General features: G+C 49.6%; 1 protein-coding gene across 21 annotated transcripts in view; it reads left to right on the top strand.

Moving 5' to 3' along the window:
* The window catches only part of ASAP1 (ArfGAP with SH3 domain, ankyrin repeat and PH domain 1), a 335887-nt gene extending 322883 nt beyond the window's left edge, over window positions 1-13004 (top strand). For 12 of the 21 annotated variants that reach the window (XM_081504067.1, XM_081504061.1, XM_081504064.1 and 9 more), the window contains 4 exons: window positions 84-142; window positions 5405-5886; window positions 7644-7766; window positions 10252-13004. In XM_081504067.1, the coding sequence (XP_081360193.1) occupies window positions 84-142; window positions 5405-5886; window positions 7644-7766; window positions 10252-10326 (739 nt within the window). In that variant the 3' untranslated portion in view covers window positions 10327-13004. Of the gene's footprint in view, window positions 1-83; window positions 143-5311; window positions 5887-7643; window positions 7767-10251 lie in introns of all 21 variants that reach the window. The other 9 variants (XR_014057637.1, XR_014057635.1, XR_014057639.1 and 6 more) reach the window with 3 other exon arrangements.
* The last annotated feature ends 2450 nt before the right edge of the window (window positions 13005-15454 follow it).

Raw genomic sequence — 15454 nt, 5'->3', positions numbered from 1 at the left:
TTGCTATGATTTCCTTGAATGCTATTTTGCTATTGATTTTTATAGCGCTTTGAGATCATAAATGATTTTTATTTACTCATTAGCACTGGTTCTGCAAAGACTGCCCTTGGCCCAAGAGTTCTTCCTAAACTACCTCAGAAAGGTAAGATTTTTCTTTTTCATGCTGTTTTTTGTCCGACTCTGCAACCCCAGAGACAGCAGCTCACCAGGCTTTCCTGTCCTTCACTAGATATCTACTGGAGTTTGCTCAAGTTCACGTCCATTGAGTCGGTGATGCTATCTAACCATCTCATCCTCTCTTTCACTGTCACTGTATCCTCCAAGGGGTCGGGGGTGTCTGCCTCTTTTGGTCCCTGCTCTATCTCAGATGGCCTTGAGCAGCAGCTGATATGTTAGAGATGCGTAATTAATATTTGTTCAGTGAAGAAAAATATTTGTCAGCTCAAGTTTTGTAATTAACAAACACCAAACTCTTCCTGAAAAAGTATCCCCGGGTACCATTTCTTCTCTTGAGAACAAAATCAGAGAGACCTCAAAACTGGTAGTGCCTCTACTGCTTACTAGCTGTGAGGCCTGGGCAGGGAACTCAGAAGCTTCACTGAGCCTGAGATTCCTCACCTGTCAGCGGGGCCAGGACACCTACTCCACCAGGTTTTGTGAGGACAAAGTGAGATCATACTTCAGAAAGGCTGGATTTTGCTGATCGGCATCCCCTTGTAGTCATTTAACATGTTCCTCTGTCCTCTAATATTTCCTATCAATTGAAAGTTGGATCAAGAGACCCGATCAGATGCTGCTAGTTCAGGCTTTGGCAAAACTCCTTCCCAGGCGGCAGTGCACTCTTTCGAGAGGAACAAGCCGTCTGACTGCCTCTCTCTGTGTCAAGTTCGCAGCTACCAATCCTCCACGCTGACATCCATTCATGTGTCTCTGTTAAAACCCCTCCACGAGGCCATCGGTGGGTGATCAAGCTCGGCCCATCTGCAGCCTTTGGCCCAGCTGGTTACTGTCTCTGCCCTTGGCCTGTGGACACCATCCTGTTCTTAGGCACTGACCGTCCCTCCCCTCGTGTGCAGGCCCCTCTGTGTCCTCAGCCTCCAGGGTTTGGCTCAGTCGCAGTCACTTCTCTTCTGAATCTGCCCTCATTCCCTGGGGTACCCACCTTGGCACCTCTATATCATGTACCCAGTCCAAGTGTCCCTCCGTAATCTAAACTCCCACACAACTGCCGCTGTCGTGTCTCTGCTCAGATGTCTTCACAGCTTCTCAGCTTAAGATTTTGAAGACCCTTCACACAGACACACACCCTCCAGCCAAACCTGTTCCTTGCACAGCGTCCCTGTCTGTTACAGGTGATACTGTTCAGGTCCCGGGGATTGGATCTTAAACCTAGGAGAGAAGCCCAGCTCCTTCCTTCCTCCCATGCCCCTCATCCATCCGCGCACACTGTTGGTTCTCCGTTGGTTGTATCTTCCTGTGTCTCCACTCTCACCGTGGTCTCCCGGACCATCGTCTCCTGTCTAGACTCTGCAGCCTCCTCCCTGGTCTGCCTGCTTCCACCATGGCCCTGCAGTCTTTCCCCAGCAGAAGAGCCAGGGTGCCCCGTGTTATATCAGTGGCTCCTGCCTCGTCCATCCAGTGTCTCACCTAGAAAGCAAGCAGAGGCCGGGTGTATTTCTGAGCCTCAGCTGGAGGCAGAGGGTGTCTGTGATGCTGAGAAGACAGACTGCAGCTGCTGCTTCTGCCTGCCCATCCTCCCCAGCACCTGCTAGCACTTCTGCATGGACTGTCCTGGCCACACCTCAGTTTTTCCCTCCCAAACATCACTTATTTTTTAAATCCTGTGAAAGTGTTAGTCTCTCAGTCATGTCCAACTCTTTGTGACCCCTGTAGCCCTCCAGGCTCCTCTGTCCATGGGATTCTCCAGGCAAGAATACTAGAGTGGGTTGCCATTCCCTTTTCCAGGGTATCTGCCTGACCCAGGGATCTAACCCAGGTCTCCTGCTTTGCAAGTGGATTCTTTACCATCTGAGCCACGAGGGAATCCTTTGGGCTCCTTTTAAAGGGCTTAGTGAAAGCTTTCTCAGCTGGAGATTGACTGCTGTATGGAGCCATTTGTTTAATGAGTTTTAAAGGGCAGAAGTATAGAAACTTCAGGGGGCTGTCCAACCTGAACAGAGTCACTGTAGTGTTGGGCTGTGATGCAGCCCTTGGTCCCTTACATTCTTCGCTAGCTGTCATCACAGTGAAAGTCCAGCCCTGCAGCCTGGGTTTTTCCACTTAGCACTCTGCCATCGAGTGGCTGCCATCCTCTGCTTTGCGCCCCCTTTTGTTGGAAACGTGAGCTGAGAGCATGCAGGCTCGCTCTTCATCTCCTTCCTCCTCCTCAGTTATGTACTTAGAGTCTGTTCTCAGGAACAGAACCGTCACAGCCCAGGGCAGAGTGTTTCAGCACCTGAGCTCGGTGTTGTGCTGCTGTTCAAAGGGCTAAATCTGTTTGTTTCCAGCCAACCTTGCCTGCATGAACCAGCTGCACCATAATCTCCTGGATCCTTTTCTTATTTTTCTTTTTTTTTTTTCTTTAAAAGCAAGAGAGTTCCAGAAAACCATCTACTTCTGCTTTATTGACTATGCCATGCAGCATGTGGGATTCTAGTTCCCCGACCAGGGATCAAACCCATATCCCCTGCAGTGGAAGTGTGGATTCTTAACCACTGGATCACCAAGGAAGTTCCAGGGATGGGGTGGAATTCTCATTTCTTGTTCTTGATGTCCTCATTCGAGCAGAGTACTGTGTGTCTTCCACCTTTGGGGGAAACTTGCTTGTCTGCCCATCAGAGTTAAGAATGCAGCTCAGGCACTTTGCTACTAGTCCAGTGGCCAAGGCTTCACACTCCTAATGCAGGGGGCCCAAGTTCGATCCTTGGGTCAGGGAAGATCTCAAATGCCACAACTAAGGTCAAATGATGAAACTTAAGACCTGGCACAGCCAAGTAAATAAATAATTAAAAAAAAAAAAGAATGAAGCTCACAAAGGACTTTGAATTAGAGAGGGGAAAACACAAAATCATCTTGGAAATAAAATAGAGGAGAGACTTCTTTAGAGGAGAGACTGTCTCTTCATATTTCTTCGGAGTATAAAATTAACCTATATTCATTCTAGATTTTAAAAATGCGAAGAAGTGTAAAGAAAATACAAACCACCCAAAGTCTCGCCACCCAGGATAAAACAATTTAGTCGGCCCTTCCAGTCTTTTTCCTATGATTTTTTTATGTCACTGTTTAAGCTGGTTTTTGTCATACAATGAATCAAGAGCCCTTTCCATGACATAAATTATACTCTTACTGGCTGCGTAGTACTCCATTATCTATTACCTGGCCATGTTAAGTAGCCTGTCCTCTTCCACGTTCACCCAGTTCACAGGTTTTCTTCACTGTAAACAGTGCCATGCTGAACACCCTGGCACAGGCATGTGCCCTGGCTTTGATCCCTTTTTTGGATAAATTCCTAGAACTGGAGTTGCATGTTTGGGCAGCCCAGCACTTACTCACAGTTTCTCTTCCCCTGTAAGTGTGGCTCAGAGCTAGGTTTTCAGCCCCGCTGCCTCAGGGGATTCCCCCAGCTGTTCCCCCATCACGGCCTGCCTCAGACTTTTGTTTACCCCAGTGTCTTGACTTCCAAGAGAGGAATCCGATGGGCCTGCTGTCACTTTCTGAACTGTGCCACGTTGGCTGAAGCTCACCGGCTGGCCGGGGAGCAGGGTGCCCTTGAACTTGAGTTCCTTAGGAAGGGACGTGGCCAGGCAGGCTCCGAGCAGGAACAGCTGCAGTATAGCTTGTGACAATTTACAACACTGAGATTTGTCTTTTCTTTTTTAAAAAACAAAACATTTTAAGAGTCTCTCTCTGAGTGTTGTGTTTGTAGAATACAATTCTTAGTGTGGCTCCTTCAGTGTGCTTTAGTCAGCTGTGTCCTCACTGAGCACATACTATGTGCTTGGTGAATCTTGGCCTCAAGGAACCTTGTCTCACCAATAGTGATAATACTCTGTAATATTCTGATATTATACCTAGAGTCTACCTCGTCCTGTTGGTATATTCGTTATGTCAGCTCATGTTTTAGAGATGAGGAAGGTGAGGGGGGTTGTAACCTGCTCAGGGTCACACAGCTAGTACCTAAGTGGTGGACCCCAATTTGGAGACATGTCCTAAGTTCCACTGGTTAGAGCTGTGCGAAGGTTCAACAGACCTCAGAATCTGTAAACAATAGAGTACCACACAGCCATTAAAGAGAAGGAGGAGGAACTGACTTAATAGAAATTCTCCCAAACATTTTAAATGGGAAAAAAACCGAAGTTGTAGACAATGTATGTTGTGTGTGAGTGAGTGAGTGTGAGTCGTTCAGTCTTATCCGACTCTGCGACCCCATGAACTGTAGCAAACAAGATTACTTGAGTGGGTTGCCATTTCCTTCTCCAATGTATGTATTGTAGTCCCATGTTAATAGAAATTCTCCCAAATATATTAAATGGGAAACAAATTTGCAGGCAATGTATGTATTGTAGTCCCATTTAATGTATTTGTTGTAGTCCCAGGTTTTTAAAGATAATTCATATATGCATGTATGGGCATCACTAAAAAGGAACAGAGTTGACCTCAAAGGGGTGGTAGGTGGGAGTGGTGAGAGGAGAAACTTTTTCCCTCTTACACAATGCGTACATCATATAAAACGTGAGAAATTAGAATGATACCACTATAGAACGGAATAGGAGGCAGCATTAAAAGTATATGCTTAGTACTTAGTACTAATGAAGAATTTTTATAAACGTGGTGAATACTCTTCCTAAAACAGTATATAGATAAGAGCAAATAGATGTTTTATCTATGAAAAATACATAGAAAAGTCCTGAAGGAAATTATACCAAAGTATTTTAAATGGCTACATTTACGCAGTAGACTTACGGAAAACTTTTCCTTTTAACTCTACACCTTTCAGTTTTCTATAATCTGTATTATGTGTATGAAAAACTGAGAGTGTTAGTCGCTCAATCGTGTCCAACTCTTTGTGACCCTGTGGACTGTAGCCCACCAGGATCCTCTGTCCATGGAATTTTCGAGGCAAGAATACTGGAGTAGGTTGCCATTCCCTTCTCCAGAGGATCTATTATGTGTATAGTTGTGATTTTTTGTTTTTGTTTTTTTTACTTCTGGGTTAGTTGGGATGTCCTATTCTTATATAACTGAGGCATAAGATCATCCATTGTCAGGTGGATGCCTCTAGGCTTCCAACTTTCACCTTTTTTAAACGCAGGCCATTTTCGTGGGGTCTGGGCCTGCAACTGCCTGGGGCACTCACTCAGGGTCAGTCCTGCCCGTGACCCCTGTCTGTGGTCACTTCCCGCAGTGGCACTAAGGAAAACAGAGACCAGCCATCATCTCTCCCTCGACAAAGCCAGCATCCCACCTGAGATCTTCCAGAAGTCGTCCCAGTTGGCCGAGTTACCGCAGAAGCCGCCACCCGGGGACCTGCCCCCAAAGCCCATGGAACTGGCTCCCAAACCCCCCATCGGAGACTTGCCACCTAAGCCAGGCGAGCTGCCCCCCAAGCCACAGCTGGGCGACCTGCCCCCCAAGCCCCAGCTCGCAGACTTGCCCCCCAAGCCACAGGTGAAGGACCTGCCTCCTAAGCCACAGCTGGGGGAGCTGCTGGCGAAACCCCAGACGGGAGATGCCTCGCCCAAGGCCCAGCCGCCCCCGGAGCTTGCCCCCAAGTCATACCCGGCGGACCTGTCCCCGAACGTCCCCAAGCAGGTGTCCGAGGACGCCAATGACCTCACGTCCACCCTGCCAGAGACGCCCGTGCCACTGCCCAGGAAAATCAACACGGTGAGTGGTGCTCAGAAACCCAGGCACGTGCTCACCCACCTGGCCCGGGGTCGAGTGTCGTGGGGGGCGCAGGGCCCGGGGGTTTGGACCAGGCTGTGGACCCCAGCAGACAGGCGTCAGGACCTGCCTTCCCTGTGACCACAGGGCCGTGGCCACCTCCTCGCCTGCCCTGAACCTCGGTCTCCTCATTCATAGAAAGGGGCTAGAACACTGCCTGGGTTCATAGGCGATGAAATGCAAGGAAGTACGAGCAGCGCCCAGCAAGTGGTTGCTCTTGTCTATGATCCTTGAGCAGGAGACCTTTCCTTTCCCAGGGTCCTGGGAAAGCAGTCTCACACCTCAGCTTCTCTCTGCACCTTCCTGGAGGAATTGGGCACAAAGGCCAAAGAGACTTGTACCAACCAACGCAGAGTTTGGTTTGAAGTCTCCCAGCCCTTCATTTTCACAAAATGCCTTCTACTCTATAATATGTCCTTTTTAGTTTAAACATGCCTTTCCCTCCCCACACCACCCCCCCCAAAAAAATCTTTTTTTGGAAAAATGAAGCTCTGGGAAGATGCACGTATGCTGTCTGTCCTGCCCACGCCACACCCCCGCAGGGGTGGGAGCACCCCAGGTTAAAGAACATAGTGGGGGGACCAAAAGCCTTGTCACATCTTCTCGTAGAAAAACAACATTGTGATAAAAGTGTGTCCCTTCAATACTAGAGGAAAGGCGAGAATAGTGAAACACATCCTCTCCTGGGTGAGAGGCCACAAGCATGTTCATCGGTGGATGCTTGCTCTTCACCAGGCTCCCAAGAAGCCTGAGCACCACCCATGGGCTTGATGCACACAATTCCAGTCTGTGATACTGCACACTTCACCATTTCATTATCTCATTCAACCCTCCCTGTTATACATGGTCACACATAGGTCTTCCAATTTGCTCAGAGTCAGAGCTGAAAAGAAGAAGATCTCGACTGGCTATAGCCCTCGGCTTCTCAGACCCCACCAGCTCTGGCTTAGCCCGGGGAGGGGGGTTGTAGAAGCAAGTGGGTCATCCGGGAGAGCGAGGGAGAAACCAACGGACCAAGAGGAAAAGCACTTGACCCCAAACTTTGAGTGTGACAGCTTGCTTTTTTTTTTATTCCTAATTATTTAATAAGCCAGGCGCCAGAAACACCCTTTGGAAGGTCAGTTCTCTATTTCCATCTTCCTGTTTGCAGAGAACTGGAAATCTAACAACTAAAAGCTGGAATCAACATGGGTCAGAAACTAAAATGTTTTGGGGAACTGCCTGGAGTTCCCCTCCCCCACCCCGGGCTCCCCTGCTCTGTTTCAGCAGTGTGTGCTGACACGGCGCTTTGCATGAGGGGCTGAGAAATGTGTTTATGCTGCATGTGTTTGGTCTGCTTTACATCATGTTTCCCCAAACCATTTTTAGATTCTGCTGTCATCTGTGCAGGCTGCCGTGGGGCAGGGCAGGGCACTTCGCTTGTTTCTGGTGAAGCTGGATTTTGATCCCTTACCCGTGATGTTTGCTCTCAGATGGAAGTCATCGGTGGTTACCCTCCCCACTCTCACTGGGCTCCCCTGCTGCTCTGGGTGGAGGGGCCCTCCTGTCTGGAGAGCACCCAGGTCCTGGGGCGCTCCCCCCTTTCATCAGGGAGAAACTGAGGCTCGGCGAGGTGAAGCCAAGCCACTCACCTGGGATCAGTGTGTCCTCCTTTCCCTTCAGTCTGTCCTGTGAGCTAAAACCTCGCTGCTTTCTTGAAGGGGAAGAGCAAGGTGAGGCGAGTGAAGACCATCTACGACTGCCAGGCGGACAACGATGACGAGCTGACCTTCATGGAGGGCGAGGTGATCGTGGTCACCGGGGAGGAGGACCAGGAGTGGTGGGTACGTACCAGCCACGTGGCACTGTCCGTGGCCAACCCGCACACGCCCCGCGAGGACACAGTGCCTGTCCTGCCTCTTAGCCAGGAGCTTTGAAACCGGCTCAGGAGAGTGCCCCTTTGCAGCACTTTACCCTCATCACACTGCAGCCTGTGGGCCATAGGTACTTTCTGGCTTTTCAGATGCAAAACTGAAGCTCATTCCACACCGGCCCAGCCAGCTCTGCTCAGGCCTCACCCTTCAACACCACTGCCACCACAGCCACACACACACACACGTACACACATGCATGCACACACACATCCCTGCCACACATCCTCAGGCTCTATCACCCCCTCTACATACACACACACACACACACACACCTGCCGCATGTTCTCAGGCTCCATCAGCACACACACACATACACACACATCCCCACCACACATCCTCAGCCTCTGTCACCCCCCACACACACACACACCTGCCACACATCCTCAGGCTCCATCACCACACACACACACTTGTCACATGTTCTCAGGCTCCATCACCACACACACATGTACACACACACACATACACGTGTGTGCACACACATCCCCACCACACATCCTCGGGCTCTATCACCCCCTCTACACACACACACACACCACACGTCCTCGGGCTCCATCCCCTCACCCCACCCCTCCACACACACACACACACACACACACACACACACACACACACACACACACACACACACACACACACACCACACATCCTCAGGTTCTATTACCCCCCCTACACACTCACACCCACACCCACCCACCACACATCCTCAGGTTCCATCTTAATCCAGCCGGCAGTTCTCTCTGTCAAGTGGATCCCTGCATCACATGACTTCAGGGGAGGATTCAAGGAGACCATCTGTGACAGCTCCTTTTCCATGAAAACCTGCCACCAAGGTGTCAGGAAGGAGAGGCAGACCTGTCCTCCCACCATGGCTATCCAGGCTGTTGGGGGAGGAAGCCTCCGGCGGGCCCTGCCGGACGGAGGGGCAGCGGGCAGAAGCCTCCGAGTCTATCACTGCCCACCCCCAGCGTGGAAATTCTGCTTCCTTAGAGCCCCGTCCTGCCCAGAGGACCCGGCCCTGTGTGCCGAGAAAGGGATCTGTGGTTCACCGCTGAGCCCAGGACCTGCTGATGCCCAGAAACACACACACGGGCACACTCGTGGCCCTTGGCCTTTCCTCCCCCGGGCCCAGACCATGACTCCAGACTCCAGTCACAGCCGTCGGGATGCGCCTTGGGCCGCAGCAGTGGTTCAGTCGGGGCAGTCTTGCCCTCCAGGCACGTGTGGAAACATCTGGAAACATTCTGACCATCAGGGCCTGGCCAGGGTGGGTGCTGCTGACCTCTGGGGTAGGGGGAGCCAAGGCCTCTGCTGAACGTCCTGTGGCGTGTGGAGGAGCCCGCACCACAAAGAACCCCTGCCCCAAATGTCAGGAGCACCGGGGTTGACAAACCAGAGGCCCCCTTCCTCTCTCTGTCTGTCGTGAAGTCTGGCGGGTTAGATCCCTTGACAAGGAGATGGGCACTGAAATCCCAGCATGACTCACCCTGTGGCCCTGGGTGCAGCATGTCCCTTCTGTGAGCCTCAGTTTCCCCCTCTGAAAAGGGAAGCACGAGTCACCCTCCCTCACAGGAATGTCTGAGGACTCACGTGCGTGACGCCAACTGAGACCCGATGAGGTGGGTCCTCCCGGCCTTGCTATTAACCCCTCTGTCCAGATGGAAACCGGTGCACAGAGGCCCGGGCGACCACCCATGGCCCCAGGCCCGGTAAACAAAGGAGGCCGCCCGTCCCTCTCCGTGATGGTCCTGCAAAGCCAGCGTGCGTGTCGCTGGTCCTCTCTCCCAATAGGGTTCTCGTCAGTGCAGTTAAACCGCACGTAACCGAGGTTATTAGGAGCCTTGGCAGGTAGCAGTGGATGACAGGTTGAGGCAGCAGACAAGAAAACAGCCATAAAATTTGCCCTCATCCCTCTCAGACTTTCACAGCATCCTCTCCTCCTCCACAACCAGAAAGCAAGTTCTTGGTGCCTAGCAGCCCTTCATATGTATAGGATCGTTAGTGTAGCTTCCCACAGGCCTGAGAAACAGGGGTTTTTCAGCCCCGTTTTACAGACAGGAGGCTTAGCACGCTTGGCCTGAGGTTGCCAGTGGGAGAGACGGCCAAGCGGCCCGGTTGAGCGCGTGGTTGAGGCTGCAGCCCCGGCGAGACCATGGCAGGCCTCCCCACCCCTCGGGGCACCTGTCCCTTCGTGTAGAAAGTGAGGGCCCCAGGACCGTCTGCCTCCTGGGGCTGCTTGCCGGTCGAAGCAACCCCCGTGAAAGCGGTTCCACCCTGTGTGGTGCCTTCATTGTGTCTCCCCGGGGCCTGCATCCCGCCTGCATCAGCATCAGCTCCAGGGGTGCTCAGACCCATCGGCCACCTCCCGCCTGATGCCTCTCCTTTCTCCCCGCAGATTGGGCACATCGAGGGGCAGCCCGAGAGAAAGGGCGTCTTCCCAGTGTCCTTTGTCCACATCCTGTCGGACTAGCAAAAAAGCAGAGCCTTCAGACTGTCCGCACCCGTCATGCCAGACCGCTGCCTCCCCGGGACCCTGTGCACACCGTGTAAATAGCTGCTGTTGCTGAATGGAAGCTCCCGGAGGGGCCTCCTCAGGAGGGGAACGGAGCGTGTGTTGTAAATACCCTGTGGTCTCTGCCTTCGCCAGTGTTAGGGTAGCCTTGGGACCCAGTGCGCCTTACTGGTTTGCCAAAGCCATCCTTGGCATCTAGCACTTACATCTCTCTCTATGCTGTTTTCCAAGCAAACAAACAAGCAGGAATATAGAAACTGCTGGCTTTGCAAATAGAAATGGTCTCCAGCAACCGTTGAAGGGCATAGAATTGCCTCTCTGTTCCTAACCTGACAGTATTCTCCATTGTGTTACTGAAAAATGCAACATTAGCAAAGAGGTGGGTACTGTCTTCCAGGTGAATCTTTCTGCTCCATGACAGACCAGCCTGTTGTTATCTGTGTACACAGTTTACAAGAACCGACTTTGGTATTTATTACAGAAAAGTGCTCAGTTCAGTGTAAGTGTTATTCCTTCAGCAAAATATCCACTGACCCAGAACGTTGGGTGGCATTTTGCAATGCCCACAGCCTCACGTAGGTTTAGACACGTGGGTTTATGCTGTCTTAAGAAGATGAGTGCCCGCCCCTGATATTACCTCATTATGCAAAAATAACATATCCTTCATGACTATTTTCACAGACGTTTAAGACACATCTGATGAAGTTCAACTTTCAGGAACCAAGGACTGCCAGAAAATATTAGCCTCTACATTATGCATGCATTTAGAAGCTTACCTGAAATCTGCCTTTTATAAAGGAATAGTATGGATAAGTTGAACTGTACATTTTTTTTTAACTTGATTGCCATTAAAGCAGAAATTATAAGGTTGCAACAAATATTTGTTTCCAGTCAGTCATTTGGCTTCCTCAAGAGTATGAATGCACATATCACATTATGAATTAGCATCCTTCAACTATATTAACACCCCTAACATGTCCGTTTTAAATTCTTTTCTTAGTTTCCGTTCTGGATAAATTTAAAATTTCAAAAGAGTGTTCAAGAGATGACTAATTCAGAAATCAGTTCTGCCCGCCGTTTTCCCCTGCCCACCCCCCTGCAGAATCCAGGTACTGAAACCAGCCTTTCCTCCCCCCTCCCCATTTTCTTTACTAAACCCCAATCGTAGATAAGTTTCCCAGCTCTGTTGAACAGACACGTCATCTTCAAGTCAATTCATAACCAAGTTTCTGAACGCTGCTATGAATTGCACTGTGAAACATGCTTTTCTGCCAGGGGTACCTGCCCCTCTCAGTTTTTTTTCTCATCCCAGCTGCATTCATCAGACCATTAAGACCATCCTGAGTTTTTCAGTCTTTTACATCAGCCTGAATCTGAGGAAAGACTACAACCACTCCACTCCCCAGTCAGTGGGACTGCTCTCGGATTCTGAGGCCCATGTGTCGTCCTGGCAGTATGCTTGCTTAAACTGCGACGTTGGCAGCAGCGCAGGAAACTAATATTTTTAAGCAGATCATCCTAGCAACGAGTGAAGTGTTCATTTCACAAAAGCACAACTCCCAACCAAACCCTTAGGGAAAACCCTCTAATCAAGTCGCAGTGCTCAGCGAGTATTAATTTAGCTCTGCTTACGTGATCACTATGAAAACTTTTAATAGCCACCTAACCAATAAACCTTGCATGACAAACCTGCAACGTATCTCACCAGCTATTATCGGAAAGTGATTTTAAGCAATTGCTTCCTCAACATCGCGGCACACGTGAACTCCACACAGATACGAGGAACCAGCCGATGTGCTGGTGTGCGTGGCCAACAGTGTTGGCAGCCTCAGTAGTTTAGCCACCAGGTGTCAGGACAGGAAGTCACCTCCCGAAGTTATTTAGTGTCTCAGTTCATTCACTTACACTTAAGTTGCATTCAAGCACCGTTCATTTTTGTGGCCTACAGTATTTTCAACTGATCTAAAATAAACTGGCTTTTTTAAAAAAAGACATGAAAGCACGATGTCTAAAATTACATGGAGTTAATTCCTTTTCTTTTTTTCCTCTTTTAGAGCAACTTTTACACATATGCGCTTTTTTTTTTAACACTTGGTTTTTTGTGGTTTTTTTTTTTTCTGGGTTTGTTTTTGTTTTCCATCAGGAATCTGAGTTTTCTCTAACCCAGCCTACTGTGGGACATAGGAAAAATAGATATAAATAAGTATCTTTGGCGACCTTGGTTGAGTTTGAATCTGGTATTGTTCTTAAACTCAGTGAGCCGCTATCTGCAATTTTGTACATGATAGAGAGTATTTTGAAGGTATGGAACCTTACGGGAAAAATAGCTAATTCTTCTTTGTCCCCCCCAGCGGGGAAAGTTATGTTCTGCAAATAGTGTGTGTCTTATTTTACTGTTGAACAGCAATTGCTATTTATTTTTTTATTGCCTAGAACTTCAACATGTTATATAGGGATCCCACAGCGCCATGAGTTAAATTCCGAATTCCCATCTGGATGTTATGCTCAGACATCAGTACACTCGTCATTCCACATGTATTTAATGTGACTGTTTTTCAGTACTGTATGTGTTCATTTCTACTTTTTTTAATATTTAAAATTGCTTTTAAATAAACATATTCTCAGTTGATCCCAAACATCTGACATCAGGCCGTTTTGTGAGTTGTCCACGACTCTTCTGATTGGAGGAAATCAGAACTTGACTTGGCTGTGCTTGGGGGGGGTGCGGCGGATAGATAACACAAGTCACGCAACTTCTACGTTCAGATTCACTTCAGATGAATAATGTGCATCACTTTCCTCGGCTTAACAAACCATGGACCTTTAGCATTTCAGTTCTTTCTCCTCCCCGACCCTGCTACCGCCAACCCACCCCCACCTACAGGCACCCAGCCTGCACATCTTGGAACATCATGAATGTTACATTTTTTTATCATAACTTTAAAAAAATACATATTTCTGTACTTATTTGGCTGCACCAGGCCTTAGTTGTAGCACATGGGATCTGTGATCTTCGTTGTGGCGAACAGGATCTGTAGTTGTGGCTTGTGGGGTCCAGTTCCCTGACCAAGGCTCGAACCTGAGCCCTCTGCATCTGGAGTGCAGAGTCTTAGCAACTGGGCCACCAGGGAAGTCCCCAAAGGTTACATGTGGGTACACTGAAAGTTCCTGGGCCCTACTCAGACCAAGTGCTATGTGTGTGCTTCTGTTATGTGGCTGTCAGCACTGATACTGCTGTGCTGTGAGCAGACCCCAGTCTAAGCACTGAACCTGTGTCATCTCATCTCGCCCTCAACAAGCCAGGGGAAGCTGCGACCCTCCCCACTTCACAGAGCCCACCAGGAGGCTCAGGGAGATGCAGACCCCTGCAGCAGCCGTCATGGTTACTCACCCACCACTTCAGGGTCAGGTGAGTGGTCCTGGCTCCAGGGCCATCCTCGGGATTTCCACCAGGTGGAAGACGGTCTCCATCATGAAATTCTAGCCAGAGAAATGCTGCAGTGGAAAGCTGACCACGACCATGATGTTGGTCCCAGTACCTGTTTTGTTTCCTTTCATGAAAGTCGGTAGCTCTTAATGCATGTTCACTCACCTCGACAAGATAAACCCTACAAGCCAGGCTGTTGGGGAAGATGGGGTTTGCCATGGAAGCCAGAGACTTTCCTTCAGGATGGATCTGGGAGAGGCTTGCATGGTTATCTGGCTATTTCAGTCCAAGGGCAGCCAACTTTCCATTTAATTTCAAAATGCTGCAGTGATTGCATTGGTTATGTATTGTTTTAAACCTGGAGCAGCCTCTAAGGTCATCGGACTGGCCCCCGTTGAAAGCAGCCCCTCCAGTATTCTGTGAGGCCCCAGTGGCCTGGAGATCCTGGAAACAGGTGAGCTCCCTGAGCTCTCTCCCTCGGGTCCTTCCAGCACCTTCCCTGTACGTGGAGTCTGTCCTCTGAGACAGAAATCCTCCTCCATCCATGTTTTGATGAGGAAATCTGCTCGTAGGCTGCAGTGACTTGCCCAAGGTCACAGTAAGTCGTGGCAGCAGCGTGAGCCCAAGGCTTCCTGGCTTCAGCCCTGGCCTCCCCACTTCCTCCCTACCCAGCCCTGCTGTTTTCTCCTCTCCCCTGACCCTGTGCCCTCCACTGTATTTTTTGAGTCTTCCTCCTTCCAGAATGTGGCTGTATGTGTGGCAGGGGTTGGGGGGGGGGGATGATAATTACTGGGTTCAGTTCAGTCGCTCAGTCGTGTCCGACTCTTTGCGACCCCATGAATTGCAGCATGCCAGGCCTCTCTGTCCGTCACCAACTCCCGGAGTCTACCCAAACCCATGTCCATTGAGTCAGTGATGCCATCCAACCATCTCATCCTCTGTCATCCCCTTCTCCTCCTGCCCCCAATCCTACCCAGCATTAGGGTCTTTTCCAATGAGTCAACTCTTCACATGAGGTGGCCAAAGTATTGCAGTTTCAGCTTCAACATCAGTCCTTCCAATAAACACCCAGGATTGATCTCCTTTAGGATGGATTGATTGGATCTCCTTGCAGTCCGAGGGACTCTCAAGAGTCTTCTCCAACACCACAGTTCAAAAGCATGAATTCTGCGGTGCTCAGCTTTCTTCACCGTCCAACTCTCACATCCATACATGACCACTGGAGAAACCACAGCCTTGACTAGCTGGACTTTTGTTGGCAAAGTAATAATGTCTCTGCTTTTAAATATGCTATCTAGGTTGGCCATAACCTTCCTTTCAAGGAATAAGCGTCTTTTAATTTCATGGCTGCAATCACCATCAGCAGTGATTTTGGAGCCCAAAAAAATAAAGTCTGACACTGTTTGCACTGTTTCCCCATCTATTTCCCATGAAGTGATGGGACCAGATGCCATAATCTTAGTTTTCTGAACGTTGAGCTTTAAGCCAGCTTTTTCATTCTCCTCTTTCACTTTCATCAAGAGGCTCTTTAGTTCTTCTTCACTTTCTGCCATAAGGGTGGTGTCATCTGCATATCTGAGGTTATTGATATTTCTCCCGGCAATCTCGATTCCAGCTTGTGTTTCTTCCAGCCCAGCATTTCTCATGATGTACTCTGCA

Source organism: Giraffa tippelskirchi, chromosome 6 (assembly GCF_054371585.1).
Source record: "Giraffa tippelskirchi isolate mGirTip1 chromosome 6, T2T-mGirTip1v1.2.pri, whole genome shotgun sequence".
NCBI lineage: Eukaryota > Metazoa > Chordata > Mammalia > Artiodactyla > Giraffidae > Giraffa > Giraffa tippelskirchi.
Note: the sequence above shows the minus strand (reverse complement) of the source record. Positions and strands in the feature narration are given on the sequence as shown.